This window comes from Mustela nigripes, chromosome 13 (genome assembly GCF_022355385.1).
Source record: "Mustela nigripes isolate SB6536 chromosome 13, MUSNIG.SB6536, whole genome shotgun sequence".
NCBI classification, from domain to species: Eukaryota; Metazoa; Chordata; class Mammalia; order Carnivora; family Mustelidae; genus Mustela; species Mustela nigripes.
This window is the reverse complement of record NC_081569.1, coordinates 34946778-34970879: the sequence shown is the minus strand read 5'-3', so window position 1 is coordinate 34970879 and position 24102 is coordinate 34946778. Positions and strand designations below refer to the sequence as shown.

Sequence of the window (24102 nt, the reverse complement as noted above, 5' to 3'; positions counted from 1 at the left end):
CTTCGATATCTTGGCTATTGTAAGTAATGTTGCAATAAACATAGGGGTGAATGTATCTTTTCAAATTAGTGTTTTCATTTTCTTTGACAGAAGAATAAAGACAGAGGTTTCCAAATTCCAGATTTTAAGATATATTACAAAGCTGTAGTAATCAAAACAATATGGCACTGGGACAAAAATAGATTCAGATATCAATGGAAAAAATAGAGGGTCCATAGATTAATGTCAATTAATCTATGACAAAGCAGGCAAGAATATGCATTAGGGAAAGACAGTATTTTCAAATGGTGCTGGAAAAACTGTATAGCTGCATACAAAAAGAATGAAACTAGACAGCTTTCTTATACCATACACACACACACACACACAAAAAAAAAAAAAAAAAAAAAAAAACCCAAAATGAATTAAAGACCTGTGAGACTTGAAACAATAAAACTCTTAGAATGTAGGTAGTAATTCCTCTGACATTAGCCATAGCAACGTTTTTCAGATATGGCTTCTGAGATAAGGGAAACAAAAGCAAAAAAGATAAACAGAGGGGGAAGGAGTCTCTGAGATCCTGCACCACTGGAGTGCAAAAGCCTCCCATGCTGGGGACCAGGCACAGACTTACAGACCAGTAGGGGAAGGGACAGGACTTTAGGACAGTCCCCCAGACTGAAACCTGGAGCTGTGGGCGCACATGTACAAACTGAGGGCAGCTAGTGGTTTTAGAAGTACAAAAGGAAGAGATGTGCCTAGACCAGGAAGCAAGTGCTGAGAGTGCTGCTGTGGGGTGCACATCCCAGGATGCTGCAGTTTTTAGCAGAACAGATTGAAACAGAGACTGTGTGGCCTGGAGAGTTCACTGGAGAACAGACTGCTATCTCTCTGTTCTGAGTCAGAAGTTTGCATATAGTCACTCTGCTCTCACTCTCAGAAGAGACACAGAAATCTGTCAGAGAACAAAAGCCCCCCCCCCAAAAAAAAAATGGTTTTCACTGAGGCCATCCTCCCCACAAGGGGCAGGGTAACTCTGCACAAACAGGGTTGCCTGAGTAATAGCACGGCAGGCCCTTCCCCTGGAAGACAGGCTAGAAGAACAAGCAACTGACAATCCTAAGGACCCTATAAAATGGTGCATCTTGCTTGGGTTGTTGTCAATAATTTGGACTCTGCACATTCCCTCAACCACCTCCCAACAGAATGACACACAACCCAGGAAAATTTCAGAGACTCTGACCTTTGCCACAGAACTAATGGATATGAATAAAAGCAAAATTCAGAAACTAGGGAAAATGAGGCAAAAGAACAAATTAGTGATCAAGAAGACAAATTGATAGAAAAGAAGGTACAGGAAGAGCCCTGGAACAAAAAGCTTAAAATCTGAGAACAGAGAGATAAATGACACTATGAAACAATTCAATGTCAAAATTATTGAGATTCCTGAGGGGGTGGAGAGAGAGAGCTAGAAGGTATATTTGAGCAAATCATAGCTGAGAACTTCCATAATCTGGGGAATGGAACAAACATGTGTATCCTAGAGGCAGAGAGGACCCCTCCCAAGATTAAGGGGAATAGACCAACTTCTAGGCATGTAATAGTAAAATTTGCAGATCTTAGAACAAAGGACACAATCTTATGGGCAGTTAGGGGCAAAAGATTTCTTATGTACAGAGGGAGGAACATCAGAAAACATCAGATCTGTCTACAAAGACTGGAAAACCAGAAAGGGCTGGCAAGACATATTAAGAGTACTAAATGAGAAGAACATGCAGCCAAAAACACTTTATCCAGCAAGACTGTCATTAGAAGGGGTGGAGAGATAAAAAGCTTCCAAGACCAGCAAAAACTGAAAGAATATGTGATCACCCAGCTGGCCCTGCAAGAAATACTAACAGGGGATTCTATAAAAGGAGAAAGACCAAGAATGATATAGAACAGAGATTTACAAAGAAAATCTATAGAAACAAGGACTTCATAGGCAACATGATGACAAAGAAATCGTGTCTTTCAATAATCACTCTCAACGTGAATGGCCTAAATGTTCCCATAAAATGGCACAGGGCTCCATGTTGGATAAAGAGACAAGACCCATCCATATGCTGCCTACAAGAGACCGATTTTTAACCTAAAGATACATCCAGACTGAAAGTGAAGGATGGAGAACAGTCTGTCTTGCCAACGGACCTCAAAATAAAGCTGGGATAGCAATTCTCATATCAGACAAATTAGATTTTAAGCTAAAGACGGTAGTTGGAAATACAGAAGGATACTATATCATGCTTAAAGGGTCTATCCAACAATTTTAAGGGTCTAACAATTATATATATCTATTCCCCCACGAGCAGCCAACTACATAAGCCAACTGTTAACCAAAATAAAGAGACATATTAATAATAATACATTAATAGTAGTAGACTTCAACACTCCACTCTCTCAATGGATCATCTAAGCCGAAAAAGAACAAAGAAACAAGAGCTTTGAATGACCCACTGATCCAGATGGACCTCATAGATATATATATAGAACATTCCACACTAAAACAACCAGAAAGTCATTCCTTTCAAGCATACATGGAACTTTCTCCAGAATAGACCACACATTGGGTCACAGATCAGGTCTCAACTGATTCCAAAAGATTGAGATTATTCCCTGCATAGTCTCAGACCACAATGCTTTGAAACTGGAATTTAATCAGAGGAAAAATTTAGAAGAAATTTGAACACTTGGAAACTAAAGATCATCCTGCTCAAGAATGTTTGAGTCAACCAGAAAATCAAAAAACAAAGAATAACTTAAACATTTCATGGAAACCGATGAGAATGAAAACACGTTGCTCCAAAACCTATGGGTCCTAATGGGGAAGTACATAGCATCCAAGGCTCACTCAAAAAAATAGAAAAATTATGAATACATAAATTATCGCTATACCTCAAAGAACTGGAGAATCAACAACAAATTAAACCTAACCCACGCATAAGAAGGGAAATAATTAAAATTAGAGTAGAGATCAATGAATTAGAAACCAGATATATAGTAGAACACATCAATGAAACTAGAAGCTGGTTCTTTGAAAGAAATAAGATCAGTAAACAACTGGCTAGATTTATCCAAAAGAAAAGGGAAATTACCCAAATTAATAAAATCATGAATGAAGGGGGGAGATCATGACTAACAACAAGGAAATAGAAAAAAATCATCAGAAATTATTATCAACAGCTATACACAATAAGTTAAGCAACCTAGAAGAAATAGAGGCATCCCTAGAAACCTATAAACTACCAAAACTGAAACAGGAAGAAACTGACAACATGAATAGACCAATAACCAGTAACAGGATTGAACCAATGATCAAAAACTTCTGAAAAAACAAGAGTATAGAACCTGATGGATTCCCTGGGGGAATTCTACCAAACATTCAAAGAAGAAATAGTACCTGTTCTCCTGAAGCTGTTTCAAAAAGTAGAAACAGAAGGAAAACATCCAGAATCTTTTCTGTGAGACCTGCATTACCTTCATCCCAAAACCGGGCAAAGACCCTTTCAAAAAGAAGAATTTCAGACTAATATCCCTGATGAATACAGATGCCAAAATTCTCAACAAAATCCTAGCTAATAGGATCCAACAATATTAAGAGGATTATCCACCATGACCAGGTGGGATTTATCCCTGGGATGCAAGGGTGATTCAACATTCACAAATCAATCAATGTGTTAGAACAAATCAATAAGAGAGAAGAGCCACATGGGCCTTTCAATTGATGCAGAAAAAGCATTTGACAAAATATAACATCCTTTCCATATTAAAACTATTCAGAATATAGGGATAGAGAGAACATCCCTTAATTTCATAAAATCTGTCTCTGAAAAACGCACTGCAAATACCATTCTCAATGGGGAAAAGCTGACAGCCTTCCCATTGAGATCAGGAACGCAACAAGGATACCTACTCTCTAGTAGTATCAAGGATACCAACTCTCTACTGTTGTTCAACATAGTACTAGAAGTCCTAGCAACAGCAATCAGACAACAAAAAGAAAAGGTATTCAAATTGGCAAAGAAGAAGTCAAACTAACTCTCTTTTCACAGATGACATAATATGTTATGTGGAAAACCCAAAAGACTCCACCCCCAAATTACTAGAACCCATACAGCAATTCAGTAATGTGGCAGGATAAAAAATCAATGCACAGAAATTAGTTGCTTTCTTATATACTAACAATGTAACAGTAGAACATTTACAAATGGAATTGATTCTCTAATTTCTTGTAATACCAAAAACCACAAGATGCCTTGGAATAAACCTAATCAAAGAGGTAAAGGATATATACTCTGGGAACTACAGAAAATTCGTGAAAAAATATCAAAGAAGACACAAAAAGATGGAAAAACATTGCATGGATCAGAAGAATAAACATTGTTAAAATGTCTATGCTGCCAGGACATTCCATATTTTCAATGCCATACTGATCAAAATATTAAGGGCATTTTAAAAAGTGCTGGAACAAATGATCTTAAAATTTGTATGGAGCTAGAAAAGATCCTGAATCACCAAGGAAATGTTGAGAAAGAGAAACAAAGCTGGGGCCATCACATTGCCTGATTTCAAGCTATATTACAAAACTGTGATCAGCAAGACAACATGGTACTGGCACAAAAACAGACACATAGATCAGGGAACAGAATAGAGAGACCAGATATGAACCCTCAACTCTATGGTCAACTAATCTTTGACAAAGCAGGGAAAAATATCCAATGGAAAAAGAGAGTCTCTTCAATAAATGGTGCTGGGAAAATTGGACAGCTATGTACAGAAGAGTGAAACTGGACCATTCTCTTACACTATACACAAAGAAAAATTCAAAATGGATTAAAGACCTCAACGTGAGACAGGAATCCACTAAAATCCACTAGGAGAACATAGGCGGTAACCTCTTGGACATCGGCCACAGCAACTTCTTTCAAGACACGTCTCCAAAAGGAAACAAAAATGAAAATGAACTTTTGGGACTTCATCAAGATAAAAAGCTTCTATACAGCAAAGGAAACAGTCAACAAAACAAAGGCAACCCATGGAATGGGAGAAGATATTTGCAAATGCACTACAAAGAACTGATAGCCAAGATCTATAAAGAACTTATCAAACTCAACACCCACAAAACAAATAATTAAGTCCAAAAATGGGCAGAAGACATGAACAGGCACTTCTCCAAAGAAGATACACAAATAGCTAATAGATGCATGAAAAAATGTTCATCATTTTTTTAGCCATCAGGGAAAGTCAAATCAAAACCACATTGAGACCTTACACCAGTTAGAATGGCAAAACAAATTGACAAGGCAAGAAACAACAAATGTTGAGGAGGCTGTGAAGAAAGAGGTACCCTCTTACACTGTTAGTGGGAATGCAAATTAGTACGGCCACTTCTGAAAACAGTATGAGGTTCCTCAAAAAATTAAAAATAGAGCTACCCTATGACCCAGCAATTGCACTACTGGGTATTTACAGATACAGATCCAAAGATACAGATGTGGTGAAAAGAAGGGTCATCTGTACCCCAATGTTCATAGCAGCAATGGACACAGTTGCCAAACTGTGGAAAGAGCCAAGATGCCCTTCAACAGATGAATGGATAAAGAAGATATGGTCCATACATACAATGGAGTATTATGCCTCCATCAGAAAGGAGGAATACCCAACTTTTGTATCAACATGGATGGGACTGGAAGAGATTATGCTAAGTGAAATAAGTCCAAGCAGAGAGAACCACTTATCATATGGTTTCACTTGTTTGTGGAACACATGGAAAAGCATGGAGGACATTAGGAGAAGGAAGGGAAAAATCAAGGGGGGGAAGTTGGAGAGGGACACAAACCAGGAGAGACTATGGACACTGAGAAACCAACTGAGGGTTTTAGAGTGGGAGAGGTTGGAGGGATTGGTGAGCCTGGTAATAGATATTAGGGAGGGCATATATTTCATAAATATATGAAAAATATAAACAAGCAATGAATCATGGAACACCACACCAAAAGCTAATGATGTACTGTATGGTGACTAACATAACATAATAAAAAAAATGATAAAATAAGTTTCTTAAAAAAAGAAAATTTGTGTCATTGGTACTTAGATTTTAAAAGACAAAAGATATCAAGTCAATAATTGAAGGTCCCACTTTAATGAATTAGAAGCAGAAAAGACCTCACCAAGCAGATGTAAGAAAATAATGAACAGAAAATGTTGAAATTCAAAGCAGAAAAAAATAGGAAAATCAGTGGAATCAGAGCTGGTTCTTTTAAAAGATGAATAAAATAAGTTAAGTCCTTATATTGAACAAGAAATAAAGACTCAAGATACTAACATATCAATATAAAAATTAAGAGGGAAAATCAGTGTAGATCCTATAGGTAAAAAAAAATAATTAAAGAGTACTACAGAAACTTGATATTCATAAATTTGATCAAGTAAGTGAAAGGGAGCAGTTCCTTAGAAGAGACACAAATAAATTTAAACTCAAGGAGAAATAGATAGCTTTAATAGTTTTATATTCATTAAGGTAGTTGAATTTGATGTTTCAAACCTCTCAATAAAGAAGAAATCTAGGTCCACATATTTTCAGTGTTGAATTTTACCAAATATTAAGGGAACACTTAAATCATTTCCATATAATCTCTTCCAGAAAGTAGAAATGGAGAAACAATTCCCAGTTCATTTTAGGAGGATATCGTGGTGACAAAATAAGACATAAACATAACAAGAGAAGATAACTAGGGGTCAATATAGCTCCTGAATATAGGTGCAAAAATATTCACCAAACGCGATTCTATGAATCTGTCAAAACACGAATGTATAGCCAAAGAGTATATGCAATTTAAAATATATATGATGTGTTAAATTGATAACTAACCATCACTTTCTTTTCCTATGTATATAAACCTTCATAAATATACTTACTATTTCCAAGAAGTTATTCATTGAAATATGACCTATTTTTATATATTATTAAGGAAACATCAAACTATGATGTGCCAATGTTTATAAAATACATCCTGATTTCAAATCTGTCATAATGTGAAAAAATAATTAAGAATATATCTAATGTGATATGCATAAATTGGAATTTATCCTCCCTTAAGAGATATATTCTCATTTTGGATCTAAACAAAACAAAACAAAACAAACAACAACAACAACAAAACACCAGAAGTGTCAAGTAGAGAGATCAGCAGCCTGTGAAGGGCTAAAGTTCAGGAGCAAGAGCCAGCTGTTTCAAAGGACTGGAGAGAATATACACACAAGGTACTGCCAGGAAAGGCAGTCTCCTCCTCCCTGTGTGTCCAAGAATTCTGCATATGGTAATGTGGGAATCAGACATCCATCCACAGAGAGTTTCTGACTCCTGTATAAATGATTATTTAAGTATAAAGATTTGAAACTATTGCTTCATGAAAAAGGTCATGTAGCATACCTTTATATAAATTAGAGAAATTAAAAGGAGACCATAAAGCTCACTCCAAACATTTTATTTTTAAAGCCAAGTGAAAAACATGAGGCTAAAATTGTCATTTGTAAATGTGCCTCGTTTAAGGGAAATTCAATATATAAATTATCCTAGAAATAGAGGGAGATCTGATTACTTAAATGATCATTCTTCAGAGTTCCTTTAAATAGTAAGTGTTCCACTATGGTTTTCAGTACTTCGTTTTGGTGGAATTTTATTTTCATGGGCTTCTTTAAGAACTTCTAATGTGAGGTTTATCTGTAGATGAATAACAGAGCTTTATCTTGGCGTATCTTATCTAGATAAGATAAATTACCACACACTGTAATAGATCTTTACATTTGACAGTGATCACTGTGAACCTCAAGTGATTACTACTTAGGGAGAAAACAACAAAGCCTACAGAATTTAGAACCATTTCTAAATGATTACCTGTGTTTTGTGATATTAATAAATAGACTCAATTCACAATGCAACCATTAGCATTTTATATATATTGTATACAACTGTATATGAAAAAGACAATGTCTACATTCAATTAAATACTGGGAAAAAATACTTAGCTCAAAAATTTTTTAAGTGATCCATGAGAACCCAAACTGCCATTTCTTTGAGTGTGTCATGCTTTATGACAACATGCTCCTTAAAGAGCTCAAGTTCGTGTTCTGTAAAATCATTGTAAGATGAGCCTAGAATTAATCATGCAATCAAATAATAAAATCTTCTGTAACATAAGTTTTTATTTAAGAATGTTGCTTATTCATATGTTAAATGTTGAATTTTCCTCTTGGGGCTTAACAGTATTCAGAGACCTACAGGTGGATATCTTTGTTCTTCCTTATGTTCAGTGTCATTATCTATAATGGGGAGCTGTTTCCATGAACATAACACCTGGAAGAATTTCCTCAAAAAATTTTTTAAAGATTTTATTTATTTATTTGACAGAGAGATCACAAGTAGGCAGAGGCAGGCAGAGAGAGGGGGCAAAGCAGGCTCCCTGCTGAGCAGAGAGCCTGATGCAGGGCTGGATCCCTGGACCCTGAGATCATGACCTGAGCCGAAGGCAGAGGCTTAACCCACTGAGCCACCCAGGCACCCCAATTTTCTCAAATTTTAATGGGACATTAGAACCAAAAAATGTGAAAAGTGTTCTAGCCAGTAAAGAGAGTCTGGGGTTTTTATTCTTAAGAATTATGCTGCATAAATGAAATAAAAAGGCAGAAAATACAATAGCGTTGCATGTGTTCCATATACATCCATTTATTAATGCATATGCCAGAGGACAGCACTGTACTATGCATTTGGAGAAGTTATCAACAAAGCAATTGCCTAACAATTTAACATGAATTAGTGGATCTCACTGGTCTGTTGTTTACACACCCAGTAGCAAAATGTTCTGAGAGTCATGATACCAGTCATTTCTGTCCTTACCATAGCAGACCAGCTTGTTCACAAAACATAATCATTGTAACAGGTTCTTGTTTCTGCATGTGTATGTTGTCCACTAACAGTTATGACCAGAAGTTACAATTACAGGAACTGTTCTACGGCCAAGTATTTAGATACAGACTCTAAAAAGTCAAACCATAAAAAGACAGAAAATGCAAATATTCATAAACTATTTCATATTCAAAATCCAACCTAGTTATATTTTAATGTACCAAGCTGTATTGAGTTGTTTTCCTATTGTATCTGATGCATTCTGGGCTTGTAAATAACATAAATTATAAAATTATAAGCAGTTTCTTCAGATCTTATTTTACATTTTTCACTAAATAGATGAAGACGTGTCTTTTTGCTCCAGTGCAATATATAGGAATGCTGCATTCAGTATAAATTGTTGAATATTTTTTTTAAAGAAAACATGTAACTTGATTAGAATGCTATGTAAATAAGGAGATAGTCATAACTGTCAGAGGCAAAACACTAACAGTATAGTTAATTATTATAGATAATTTGAAGAAACAAACCTTCCACTGCATCTCTAAACCCTTAATCCTATGACTTTGTAAGGAATGACATTTGGTGAAGCCAAGACGTAATGCTAAATGGTAAATGTATCAACTTACCTTTTTTTTTTTTTAAACAAATGTGATGTGACCTTGGCAGTTTAAAAGAACAAAGTTTTGTCAATATATCAAACATTGTTAACAAACTATTTAGCATTGCTTTGTATAAGTTTGCTTTAATAGCTTTTCTTCACAGTGATATTTCAGAAAGGTTGGAAACTTGTCGGCATAAAATATTTCCCACCTTTTCTATTTTAATTTGTATGCAAAAATCATCACAATAGATCTGCAACTATAAAATTACAAACACTTTCTAGAAGTGACTGTATTTCTAGTTATGATAGAAAAAGTTAACTTGTATGACATCTACAATGAGGTAAGTCTAAATAAAATAAAATTTGGTAACAAATGCTTTCTGATCTATGGGAAATATAAGCGAATTTAACAAAAGACAGTGGACAAACTGAAAAAATGAGGTTTTTTTGTTTGTTTGTTTGTTTTTAGTATGTTTAAAGGATGAGAAATTGGTAATGAAATGAAACATTTTAAAAGATATTCTGGATTTTCACTTAACATTGTAATTTTGGCACTTCACGGAACATTTATTTTCCAAAGACCAGAACTGTTATAATATAAAAGTTCAGTAGGTTTTCCACATACTTTGTAGACATTGTACTTGAGTACTGGCAAACACTGAAACGTAGTGAACTAAACATTCCCATGTATTTGCACATGCATGCAGTAGTCAGAGTTTGTGGATTCTCAAAGATGATATCTTGCAGTATTTGTTTCAAGCACTCTCTTCAGCTGATCTGGTTTCGGATTTCAGTCTTACAAATTCTTTAGCCACATCATCGCTGGTCCTCTGAGAGAGTATTCTAAGGATAGTCAAACCAGTTTCATCCATAGAGACATTTTTCAGAAGGGGATACCATGCCCCATAGCTTCCCTTTTCTGCTATGTTCTGTAGTTGAATTACTGTCATTCCGATAATTCGATCTTCTCTGGCAAAGCAGTAATCTTTGACTGACAGATGAAGTTCATAGGCCCCTGGCCGGTTTTCATTACCCAGAATGCTGTTGTGAATTAAAAATAAGAATTTTGAGCAAAAGCTTGACTTCACCTAGGGCTCCATGTGGTTCTAAAATACTGTTAAAATTAAGTTTTCTCCATTCCTCAGCCATTTATTTGGCAAAATGCAGTATCATGTATTTATTTTTTTGTTAACATATAATGTATTATTTGTTTCAGGGTAGAGGTCTGTGAATCATCAGTCTTACACGATTCAGAGCACTCACCATAGCACATACCCTCCCCAGTGTCCATCACCCAGACCCCCTATCCCTCCCCTCCCACCGCCAAGCAACCCTCATTTGTTTCCTGAGATTCAGAGTCTCTTAGGGTTTCTCTCCCTCCCCTGATTATCATGTACTTTAACTCTGATGCAAATATCATTTCCATTTTAGATTGTCTTTATATAGATATACTTAGCAATCTAAATTAAGTACTTCTTTGCCTATATGGAAATAGGAAATCAATCTGAATATGCTTTTCTGTCTTGATATTAAACATATTAATAGATAATAATAAATATTAGATATTTATTAGATTAGATAGATAAGAGGTATTTATTAGATATTTAACAGATAAATATTAGATAATAGATAAAGATTAATAGATAATTTAATAATAAAATACACTATACTTAATTCTTGGAAGTGTGGTCTTCTCACTGACACAGGAGTAGGACGGGGTGGGGAAGGGTCGTGGAGGGTAGACCAAGGAAAGCGGTAGCTCTTGCCAGAAGCTCTATCCTTTTCATAGAACTTTTCAGAATAGAAGTTCTGTTCTCTTTTCTTTACCTCAGACTCCTGGCCATGCTATTATATCTAGGAGGCTTTTCTCAGGGGAATACACAACCTAGACTATCAAGCTACCACAGACAACAAGACTATTCACAAGATGCCAAATTAGATCCAAATCTCCAGAGTAAATCAGTTCCAGCAGAGCGTGGTGCCTCCGTGCTGGTTCTTTCGGATGGCAACAGTTAGACACCTGTCAAGTGTGGGGCTGAGGATGGTCTAGACTAATAACAACTTGGCAGCGCAGAACTGAGCATAATGAAGAAGGCTGTGTGGTAATACGCTGAAAGTAATCCTCCCCTGCCCCTTATTTTACTGCATCCTCAGATCTCCTTCACTTTCTAATGAAGGCACATCTGTTCCTCAGCAGTAGGAGCTTCCAAATCCCTTCCTTTTCTAAGTGACTTTCTTAGATCAAACATTTTGCAGAGACCAACTTTTGTTTCTGGGCAACGCTGATAACTGAAGTGTGTACCTCTTTTAGAGACAACCTGAAATAATGTGAAAGAAAATGGAGGCCTGATGGGTAAGAACAGAAGAGCAAAATCTGATGGGAGCTAGATCTTCTTATGAATTAAAATGCTCCAAAAGGCTGCCTTTCCCCAGAATTATGCATGGTTTTACAACCTCACAGTGTTATATCCGAATTTTGCATGGTTCAAGTAATTCCTAGAAACTTGTAGAAGACATTTTAACTGAATCAATTTGTGTGTGTGTGTGTGTGTGTGTGTGTGTGTGTGTGTAATTTAGAGGAGTACATACATGGATGTGAGCTGGTTTATTAGCAGGGATTTTGAATATGGTTAATCTATTACAGCCATTTTAAGAGATGTGGTGGGATGGTTAAGTTCTGATGAGTGGTAACAGAGTTTAATATTCAGAATTTACTGTGCTGAAAAATCTCTGGGAAACTAGGGATGCAAAACAAAGAATCAAACCAGTGATAAAGTATTTAGGTAAGCTAAGCATGTGTGCACGTGTAAACCCCAAGGGCTTGGTCCTCTTCTCTTCTCTATCCCTGATAGGTTCATCTAGATTTATGAAATTATATCTATACACAGTTAATTCTCAAGTTAGATCCAACTATCTATTTGATAGCCCATCTGGAATGTCCCTTAGGCATCTCCAAATCAATCCATTTAAAACAATCTTTGATCTCACCTCTTGTCCCGATTCTCCCACCTCAGGAAATCATTATCTATGCAACTGCTTATGCCCCAAACCTAGAGGTCATCTTTGATTTCACTCAGAGCCAGATAACTTCTATTTGCCTCAGCCAGATACACTTTCCATCCTTCATGTACTTTACAAAAGAATGCTGACCTGTAAGGACTGTATCAATAGTTTCTTCATACTGTGGCTTCCTTTTGGTTAAAACCAACAGGAAGCTCCTTCAGGATATCAGAAGTAATAGGGGGAGGTCAGAGTCTATTTCCCTGGGCCCTCATGTGTGATGCTGCCTCTAGGGTACTCCAAGGAAGGCCACTGCTCCTTTTGAGGTGGTTGATGACACATGAAGTCCCCCCCCCCCCGACACCCACCCCAGTTTTAGTAACCAATCTTTATCTCCTACATGCACAGTAGGGAAAGTAGCCTGACCCCTGCTTGACCCAGTTTATATCACTATGGCTTACAGTCCTTCAATTCTCACAGCCTGGTAGATTCCTTTGTAAATAAGGCTGTTATGATGGAATATCCTAAATTAAGTGTTTGCAGAAGCCTAGCTTATATACCCCTTCCTTCATGGGCTACTTCCAGTCGACTGCAAGTTCCATTCTAATACATAACCACCAGTTTCCACTTCCTTCTCTCTCTCTACTACCCACTTCCATTTCCCTCCTACCAGCTCTACCAACTGTGAGTCAGTATCCTCTCTTGCCTGGACGACTGCAACAGCCTTCTAACTCATCTCTCCATGTTTGCTCTTGTTTTCCTATCATTTTTTTTTTTTCTACAGCAAACAGAATAATCACTTAAATATATAAATCAGATCATTCACATTCATATCTGAAAAGTCTTCAGATTGGGGCTTCTCTGAACACCCACTCTAAGCAGCCAATCAACCAACCTATGATATCAGCCTGTTTTAATTCTCTGTATAGTATTATCCTGTGATAGATTTTTGCTTATTTGTGATTTTGATGTTTCTCATCCATGATGTTCCTCATTTCCAGAAAGTAACTTCAGTGAGAGCAGAGACCTTTTGTTATATATACCAAATTCCTCCAATAGTGCTTAAAGCATGGTAGGCACTGGACAGCTACTGAGCAATGGAAGGGAACTAAAAACTTAATTCAGCTGTCTGAATTTGCTGGGATCAGGGAAGAGCAGGAATACATGAACCTATAGGTTCTACCAACTGTGAGTCAGTATTCTCTCTTGCCTGGACTAAACCTATAGGTTTCCCTTTCCTTAGCAAAGCCCAGTGTCGTTCCCACCCTAATCCCCTCAGTAAGTTTAAGCTGTATAATGGCTATTGCCTGGCTGAGTAGGTGAGTGGGGTCCCAACTTACAATTGAAATGTTTCATTGTACTTTGGTGACCATGTGTTGCTTTTTGTCTTCGTGCCTTGTTTTCTCTTCTTGTCCCCAAGGTTAGGTCCCAGTATACAGACTTCCACAAAGGGCCGGAACATTGCAGTGGTCTGCCAGTTTAGGTCATTAATAGCAATCACTGAAAACCATAAAGGAAAGGAATGCAAAGTGTTAGCAAACAAATGTGTGGAATCTTAGCCTCCTCTTCGGTCCTTAGAGTTAATTTTTTTTTTAGAATTAATTTCTTTTTAATGATGTATGAAGCCATAACTTGCCCTTGATAGTGTGGTAACCCTACTGATAAACATGCACGCACACCCACACCCCCCCACACACACACATAAAGCAATTTACTCTTCTGAATGTACACTTGACCGAGCTTTCAGTTCTAAACTGTGTGGTATTGGTGTAGTGAAAATTTAGCTAAAATTGAAATGACATTTTTTTTACTAATGAAAAGTTATCATTCTTGTTTAACTAAAAATGTGATTTTTTCATATCAAAAGTGAAGATATGTTCATCATAAAACACCTAAAAAATATACAGAAAATAAGGAATAGATGAAAATAAAGTCTGTAATTTTATCAGTAAGGGGCAACGATGTAATATTTTGGTATGTATGCTTTCAATATTTATATGTAGAATGGGAGCAGTTGTAGTCTTATGAGTCAGCTATATTTTTAAAGTCTATTGTGGATATCTTTCTAATTCATTATATATTTTCAAATTGCAAATAGTCAACTATATGGATATTCCATCCTATGTTTAATGAATAAGTTACTGTTATGGCTCTTTCCTAATTTTAGGCATCATAAATAATTCTTAAATGTGCATTCTTCTGTGTATACTTTTGTCATCCTTTGAAAAACGTTTAAAAATATATTATAATTAAAATACTTATTGTAAAAGTTCACAACTTTGAGTATTTGATATGTAGTGTCAAAATATTTTTGTAAAATATTTAAAGACACTGGCAAGTGTAGGCATGTCCATTTACCAACACAGTACATAATCCATTATAGACTATAACTGTTACTTTTATAATGCAAGCTATACATCAGGCGATGCAAATTTAAAATGTGTCAGAAGGCCATGGTTTTTAATAAGGTGGATATGGTGACTAACTCTATAATAGTATAAAACAGAATATGGCTTTATTGAGCAAAATTAACACTTAAATTTCACCTTTGTAATATCTGCCGCATTCAGATTATATTTTTGCAATCAAAAACCAATAGATTGAACTAGTCATTAAAAAGAAAAAAATCAAGTCTGTTATTGAAAATCACATAGAAAAACAAGTATATAGGTAGATAATGTGAATGGTAAGAACATAGTGACCCAACATATAAGATTTGACAGGTTATGGAGCTGACCATAGCCCTAATGTTCAATGTACATTCTAGCATCAACAAGAGAAAATGTTCAATGTATGCCAGTTTGAAATGTAATCTCTAATGTATTTAAACCATTTAGATACTTCAGATAATATAGGCTAAATATCTGTGCCGTTGATTTTTAGATCAAAAGTTCTGGTTTCATGAAAAGGCTATGAGCATGCCCTGAAATCATTACATGTTTTTAAAAATAGATCTAAGAAAAAAATTACATTTTTCATATTATTGTAAAGGTTAAAGTCTACTAGGCTATTTGGTCCATCTGGACATGATACATACCTTTTACAGTGACTTTATGCTCTCCAGTTCCTGGGGTTGCGGTGATGTCCACATGCACAGATATCTGACCCACTGAATCTTTGGAGGGGTGACCTGCAAATGAGTAGACATTTACTGCCTCAAACTTTCAGGCTACTTTAATAATAGATAGGTACATTTTCTGCATAAGGGACTTTAAAGTGAGTTCATGGAAATGAATGGTTCTTTTGATTAATAGCACACAATAGGTATCCACAAATGTTCACAGTTAAATTTGCTCTTTGGGGTTGAAGCTTTGGTATAAACATATGTACCCCACTGAGCTAAGATTTCATATGATCCTCAGATATTATAAGACACTGTGTTAGTACTCATATGGTTAAAAGAACTCGCACTTGCCTCACTAGGCCCAATTAAGCTCTCTTCATTGTTTATGTGCAAAGGTGTGTTATTGACTTTCATGCCTGAAAGACCTTTTCTACAATGTGCGCTACCAAAGCAGTAGGGCCACAAAGATGGCTCTGTAGAGCTTCTACTTTCATGAAGCCCACAGTAGACCAGGAGAGACCAACCTATGAATACATTGCTGCAGTACAGTACAAGTTCTATAATGTATATTTGCAAGGTCTGCTGATGGTATAAAAAGGAGTAGTTCATTCTCCCCTCATAAAGTTTACTCAAGAGTTAACATGCCACCAACGTTGGCTTTCTTTTTTAAGTGACTCTTAATCTCACAAAACAAACTGAGGGTTGCCGGGGGGAGGGGGTTTGGGAGAAGGGGTTGGGATTATGGACATTGGGGAGGGCATGTGATTTGGTGAGTGCTGTGAAGTGTGTAAACCTGGTGATTCACAGACCTGTACCCCTGGGGATAAAAATATATGTTTATAAAAAATAAAAAAATTAAAAAAAAAAAAAAGTTAACATGCTGTATTGGAAAGTCCCTGTGATTTGGGGTCAGATAAATTTAAATTCGAATCATAGTTATACCACTACTGGCTCCCTGATCAGATTTTGCCATATTCTCAATTTGGTTTTCTTATTTGTAAAATAAAAATAATAATACCAACCTCTTAATATACACACATGTATTAACATCTATGAACATACATATTTTTCCACAAATAGGAGCATATGTTCTAACTATCCTTTACCTTACCTTTATCTTTTCACCTAAAACTTCATAGATTATTCCATTTCAATATGTATAAAGTTATCCCTCGAGAGCCTGGAATAGCACAGCGCTAACTACAAAGTAAATGTTCAATGAGTAGTTGCATGAAAATGAATCACTGAAATGTTTACAAATAATTAAAACATGGAAACATTTAAAACATTTAAAATAATGTTTGGCCTTTACTCCATTATGTGAATATACTACAATTTATTTAACCATATCTTGTTCTCCGATCTTTTGCTGTCAGGAACAAACTATAGTAAGTATTATTCATATTTACAAGTTTATAGTGTAATTTCTATAAGTGAAATTTACTTGTCAGAGTAGGTGAACTCTAATTTTGTCCCATAGAGATTTTTTAAAGCAAATTCTTATTTAAAATTTTTAAAATTCCAATGTAATTAACATAGAAATTATATTAGTTTCAGGTATATACTACAGTGCTTCAACAATACTATGACACTACTCAGTGCTCATCATAAGTGGACTCTTTATCTCTTTCACCTGTTTCACCCGCCCCTCCCCACTATCCATCATTTTGTTCTCTGTAGATAAAAGTTGGTTTTTCAGTTTGTTTTTTTTTTTTTGTCATTCATTTTGTTTTCTAAATTCCACATATGAGTAAAATCATATGGTGTTTGCCTTTCTCTGACTGACTTATTTCACTTAATATTATACCCTCTAGATCCATCCATGTTCGTGATCCACCACAAGGTTGGTGATATATAGGATAGTTTTACGTTATCCCTAAGTTGGTGATAACCTTATGAAATGAGGTCCTCCTCTTCAAGAATAGAATATGACTTCCTATTATTCAAGTCTTCTTCTGTGTACTTCAATTATGTTTTATAGTTTTACATTTTTCTTTGTGTGAATGGTACATATTTTTAAAGGCTTTTTAAAAAATATATATTTATTTGAAAGAGAATGAGTGAGAGAAAGGAGGGGGCAGAGGGAAAAGGAGAGAGAGAATCTTAAGCAGACTCCATGCGCAGGGCAGAGCCCAAAGAGGGGCTCGATCCCACAACCCTGATCATGACCCAAGCCGAAATCAAGAGCCTGATGCTTAACCGATGGAGCCATCCAGGTGCCCCCCCCATCTGAACTTTTTAATGAAAAATGTGCCCTTAATTCTTTTGAGTGTTACACATATATAATCAAGTATCTTTAATCAGTGAAACATTTCACTTTTCCTTTCTAGTTTTTATGCCTCTTATGCTAATTTTATTGGCTTGTACTTCTATTATATTACATGATAGTATTTAAAGTAGATATGCTGTTATCCTCCATTTGGCTCTCCAAATTCATTTCCCATACTTTTCCACTCTGCCTTCTGTCCTCAGAGGCTGTCTGACAATTTTAGTGATGTCTTCTCTACTCTAGTGTCTATTTGGGTCTGGCCAAAGGGAAGCCCTGGCAAGAGATTAGAAGCAGGAAAGAGAGTCACATCAGATATTTATTTCTTTGGTCACCTTCCTGTGGGCTTACTTTGTGCTGGCTGAATCCTGTAACCAAACATCATAATTTCCTTCAAGCAGCCCTCACTAGGTGACAATATTTTTTCGAGTGTTGCTTCCTCCTCCCTTGTTACTGTTAACGCAAAGAGTAGTTTAATAGTTCACTATTCCTTCTGGTTTCTTTATATCCCCTGCCCATACCTTTCTATGTAGTTTATTAAATCCTTTGCAAATAATCTTAATTGCGGTGTGCCAACTGTTGGGACTTTGGTTAACAGAGTTAATGTTTTTGATTTGCTCATAACTTTAATGAAAATACTTCGAGTATTTTCCCAATACTCCTTCGTGGAACAATGAGACAGTTTTTGAAGGGAGGAACAGGCTAAAAATAGACACTAATTTCTTAGGAAATATTACTCCCAGAGGAGAAAATCCTTAAGGAGGCTCCTCAAGGCTGAGTTGGAGTTCATCTCTTAGACAAAGTCAAGGAAATAGCATGAGAGCACATGCATCAGTCAGAATGGCGCCTCCTGGAAACTGCGAGCAGCTTAGTATGGATGGAGCACAGATGAGGGAGTAGTAGCCAGAGGAAAGCTTTAACAACACGGTGGTACCCTGAATGCCGTTTAGAAGTGTGGAGATATTATCTCAGAGCTGCTGAGAAGTCTCTGAAGTTTTTGGCTCTAAGAGGCGTAGTCCGATTTATTTCTAGAAATAATTCCTCTCATGTGCGTAAGAGATGGATCACTCCATTCTCTTCTGGAAAGACCATTGCGTCTCACTGTACCATGAATCCAGTCCTAAAACCTAACTCTTTCCTAGGATGCTCTTGATGACCTTCTACTTGATCCATGTCGTAGGTCTGTGCTGTTCACATTAGTCAATTCTTGAAAACTTTCTTCATGTTTTCACCAAGACAAACCACATGTTGTGGACATCCTTTCTCTATTATCCTATGAAACCCTATCCAAACAGCTCTACTATAAAAATATGTTCATTTCTTTATCCCACAAACAATCTGCAATTTTGTTCTTGATTCCTTCAAATGCTAAAAATCCTGGGCCGTGGAATCATACTGCTTTGATTATGCAGATGGTCTCACTCACTCACTAATGGATAATTAAAACTCCATGAACTTTCATTTTCTTGTTTTTAAAGTGGGTATAAAACCACCTACCTGGCAACACTGTGGTGAGGCTAAAAAGAGATAATTAAAGAATACATAGAATATTTTGAGCCTTGCATTTAACAGCTGCTAGGAAATGCTTCCAAGTTTATTATGACAATAATTCAATTCTTAATAAGGGAATATTTCAAAATTATTAAATTCTTTTAAGATTCAGGCATAATGTCCACATATAGAAATTATGAAAAAAATATGGACATTATGGTTATCTAGATCAAAGACTGCAAGAAGATAACTCCAGAATGATGGACAGTCTGCCTAGCAACCTTGGAATTCTACTTCCTTCCCTCAGACTTCCTGGGTTGAGTAGAATAGAGATGGCAGATTTTTAGAGCCCTCAAATGTCTAATAAGGAAGACTTCCTTAAAATGTAAGACCACTTATTAACCAAGAATCTGGTGAGATGAGTTTTCTTTTGATTGATTTTTGTAGCTATTGCTGAAATCACAGGTGATGGTAAAATGTCTCTAAGCGACAGTGAAAATGCATGCATCTAGTTTGCATATTTTCATTGTTTTACTAAAGATCTGAGCTTGCTCAGTGCTTGGGTTTGTGGTTAAAATAGGTATGGCTTGTCTTGTATGTATCTTTGAGCGATGATACAGCAGTGGCTGGATTCTGCCCAGAGTAAACATCATGAAATGGTCGTTAGGCAAGTTATTGATTGAATGTGTTTATAACTGAGGAAAGCCTTCCATCGGGACACTTGCCAGGAGCGTCATTTCTTCATTTGAGTGTAATTTAAAGTCTTTAATTGTGTTACAGAATTTGAGAGATTTTTATAGCAGGGAATATTAAAGTTCTAATTAGGGAACTTGGGTTTCTGTTTGCGGCCTTTATTTTGGAGGAGAAATTTTATACTGTTTTAAAACAAGGAGCAGCTTATGAGACTTGCTCAAAACCTTTTAAAATGTGCTGTTTAAATGCACAGATACAAGTTTTCCCTTTTTACAATTGCTTTTCTTCCATCTTCTACATGTACCTGCTGTGTGTGTGTGTGTGTGTGTGTGTTTGTGTGTGTGTGTTCCCTAAAGAGATACAGACAGTTGCATTGGGAAGAGAAAAACATTAAAAATCATACGTATGTACTCAGCAGTGAATGAACACTTCTGTGAAACTGCCTGGGTAGAGTCATTTATACCAGACTCTAAAAATGCACATTTTCCTTTCTAACACAAAATGTGAAATTTACTGCTCAATCAAGTCAAACGTAGGCTTGAGAACTGACTTCTTAATGTGTCACAACCCTAAACAAGTGGAGTTAAGAAGTAGTTTAAAAGCGTTTATCATTGATTGCCGTTATTGCTTTAATGGCCATGCTGTGCACGACTGTCACTTTAGGACTCCAGGTCCTGCTTTCGTGGCCAGCTGCTTATACCACCCCCTAGAAGCCATGCTAATGCTTGGTATTGTAGTAAATTATGCAGTGGTTTTTTCTTCCTAACTATATTCCATAATGGCAGGGAGATTCTATTAATATTAATAATTCACACATTTTATCTCCAATTATATAATAAACATATGATGTTATTTTGATAGATACTAAAGAGCCAATTCATTGATTAAACCTGCCAGCAGTCCTCACTTTACATGGTGTGATAGGCCTAGATTCCTGCTCCCATAGTTTAGTAAAATAACACCCTGTCCCTACAAACAGGTTCAGATTTCACTTATCATGGTATAGTAAATGTGTATCATTGCACAAAGTATAAACTTTGCTTCTAGATTTTAGTTCACAGATCACTACATAAATAACAGAGATGTCATCAGTGATCAATTACATTGTTTCTTTCACAGTCTGCTAGTATTTACCTGTTCAGTTTACACATACAGCAAGGGTGTAGTTGTGATGCTGCCTTCCCAGTGAGGAACCCATGTGACGTTTTACAAACATGGACAATCAGAAGAAGGGACTGACCGGCAAAGATGAAAGGACAGAAAAGAACTAAAGAGTGATGAGGCTGGAGTGAAATTGGCATAGAATGTAAATGAACTAATGGACAAGGTTATTGAACTTGGGAATGTTGACACTACCACTAACAGAGACACTAGAGAAACAGACAGGGAACTCAGTGAAAGTGAATTTACTGGCAGTAGATGAGGCAGAAGATGAAGATGTACTAGTGGAAGAGACACTGGGGGAAAATCTTTACATTTAAGGAACTCTGAGAGATGTTACGATTTTGAAGTAGAAAAGATATATTGTCAGTAATTGACCCAAACTTCAGAAGGAATATGACATTCCATCAAGGTATACAAAAGATGTTTGCTCTTTATAGTAACATGATGAGAAAATGCAAGTACTAGGCAAACTACTTTTTTTTTTTAATTTTTAATTTTTTATTTTTCATAAACATATATTTTTAAAACTACTTTTGATAAAGATTTTAACAAGAAATGAAACACTTTAATTCTCAATGTTTCCAGTATTTCCAATTACAATGTATTGAGTGTTGTACTATTTTTTCATTTGCCTGTACATTTATAACTGACAGTAAAAAATCTTGTTTCTTCTGACAATGTTTGCAAGATTAGGATTAGAATCCTAATTTTTCATGTTAATTAGCAAAAGTGCTTTGCACAGATACAGTTTACACAATTATTTTTACAGTCCTGCATCAGTGTGCAAAGTCATCACTGTGTACATATATCTGAGTTGACTTATTAACTACTTTTGCAGGTGCTAAAACTATGGAAGCTGCTTGCTTAAGTCAGATGTGAGTTACAGGTGTGTTATACGGGCAAGGTACTGTTCCTCCTATCTGGTAGGTGTGCTATAGACTTGAATCTGATTATCCATGTACATGGTGAAATCTGTTGATTTTCTATCCCAGGATTAAAAAAAAAAAAATGGGCAAAAGCATTTGAAGAAAATATACATTGATCAGGTAGTTATTTCCTCCAAAGAGAAAGATAACATATAAGAGATTTCCCCCAAAGAGAAAGATAACATATAAGAGATTCCATTTCCCATGGAATGGAATATGAAAATCACCTAATATTCTGCTTTTTATTAACAGTTTTTATGAGAATTGAATGAAAACTTAATCTGAGGCTATGCCTGTTACATAATCTTGTCTATACAAAATCCATAGGAATTAAACACTTGTGTCTCAGATCAACACCTGGGCCTCTGGAATGTGTCCTTTGTCACTGATGTTAGTAGCTCAGACTTCCCCTTCAGGAATGAAAACTGCTTATGTGAATAAACATTGGCAAATGGTGTAGGACTGCTTTATCTGAAGTCCTTTTAAGAAGAACAGCTTTTGAGGATAAAAGATACTGAGTACTATCAGATTATGATACACTAATATATAAGCATGCTAATAGAGTTAGTCTCCCATCTTTCATAATTTTAGCACACACTGTGAGGGACTAAATATTATAAACATTTAGTAATGATTATTCATGTGATAATTAACTCCAGGTCCTCAATAAGCATTCTGTAAAATGTCAGATGAAAAATACTACAACTGCTCAAGTGACCACTCCATTTTATCCAAACTAGCTAAGCCTCTGAAAGGGGGCTTGAATCTATTCTCAGAGCTCTTTGCTGGGACCCTCAAAGGGAAGGCATGGGGAGTTCATGAGGAATGACCATTCTGGCAATGTCACCGTTGAGTATCAGAGCTGACAGGTCTACAATTCAAGGTGGGAGTAACCTACCTCCATTAAGTTCTCTTAAGTTGTTAGACAACCTTGAAGACGGTAAGGTCAAATAAACCACGGAAGTGCTTTATTAACTTGAACTCCTTTTCTTCTGTCAACCCTTCTTTTGCCTTCCTCTGTTTCTTTCCTGTTCTTTTCTTATTACCTCCACAGTATTTAATATATATTTGAAGGAATTCATGGTAATCATGCATGGCTATAATTTTTGACCACTTATGTGTGGCAGGCATTGTGTTAAGTGCTTTAGTTATAAGATCTTGCTTTGATATTAAAGATGATAGGTACATTTTACAGATGGTGAAACTGGGTCCTAGATGTTACCTGTCCAAGTCACTAAATGGGCAATCTGGGGTTTGGTCTCAGATCTCTGGTTTAAAGGGTCCGGTGTATATGGTGCTGTGATGTTCATTAAACACTACTTTTCTTCCAGCACTTACCCTTTTATACATCAAAGAGGAAAAAGCAAACTCTGTCTTGGTGTTTTGTTTTATGGCATTTAAAGTCTTGCTGAACTAAAATGTAGAAATGATGTGAAATCAAAGATAAACGTCACACTATATAGACAGATAGCATCTGGATATCTTATGATTATGTGTTTTTATGTGATAACATTAAGCTTGCATTTGCAACTTTTTATATTAAATTCCACAGTATTTTACCTATCAAATTCCAGTTATCATTCAAATATGCATTTAAATTAATTTTGCTTCTTGGAACAATATGGTTTCTTAGATTTCTGTGCTTTATCCTTAAAGTTACTACTAATTGAAATGTTTTTTTTTTCTTTTCTTGAAATTTTCTGAGTTCTACTTATTTAATGTAGAGTATAGTATTGGTTACAGGAATAAACTATAGTGATTCATCATTTACATATAATACCTAGTGCTCATCTCAACAAGTGTCTTCCTTAATATCCATCTCACATTTAGCATATTCGCCACTCCCCACCTTCCCTCCAGCAACCTTCAGTTTGTTCTCTATAAATTAAGAGTCTCTTATGGTTTGCCTCCCTCTGTTTTTATCTTATTTTAAATTCCACATATGAATGAAATCATATGATATTTCTCTTT

The 24102-nt window shown here is 36.0% G+C and overlaps 1 protein-coding gene across 1 annotated transcript in view; it reads right to left on the bottom strand.

Moving 5' to 3' along the window:
• Window positions 1-8723: 8723 nt before the first annotated feature.
• Window positions 8724-24102, bottom strand: part of UNC13C (unc-13 homolog C) — a 559224-nt gene continuing 543845 nt past the window's right edge. Inside the window, exons 30-32 of the mRNA XM_059371954.1 lie at window positions 15565-15657; window positions 13868-14027; window positions 8724-10568 (exon numbers count right to left, since the gene is read on the bottom strand). Of these exons, the coding sequence (XP_059227937.1) occupies window positions 10283-10568; window positions 13868-14027; window positions 15565-15657 (539 nt within the window). The 3' untranslated portion in view covers window positions 8724-10282. The remainder of the gene's footprint in view (window positions 10569-13867; window positions 14028-15564; window positions 15658-24102) is intronic.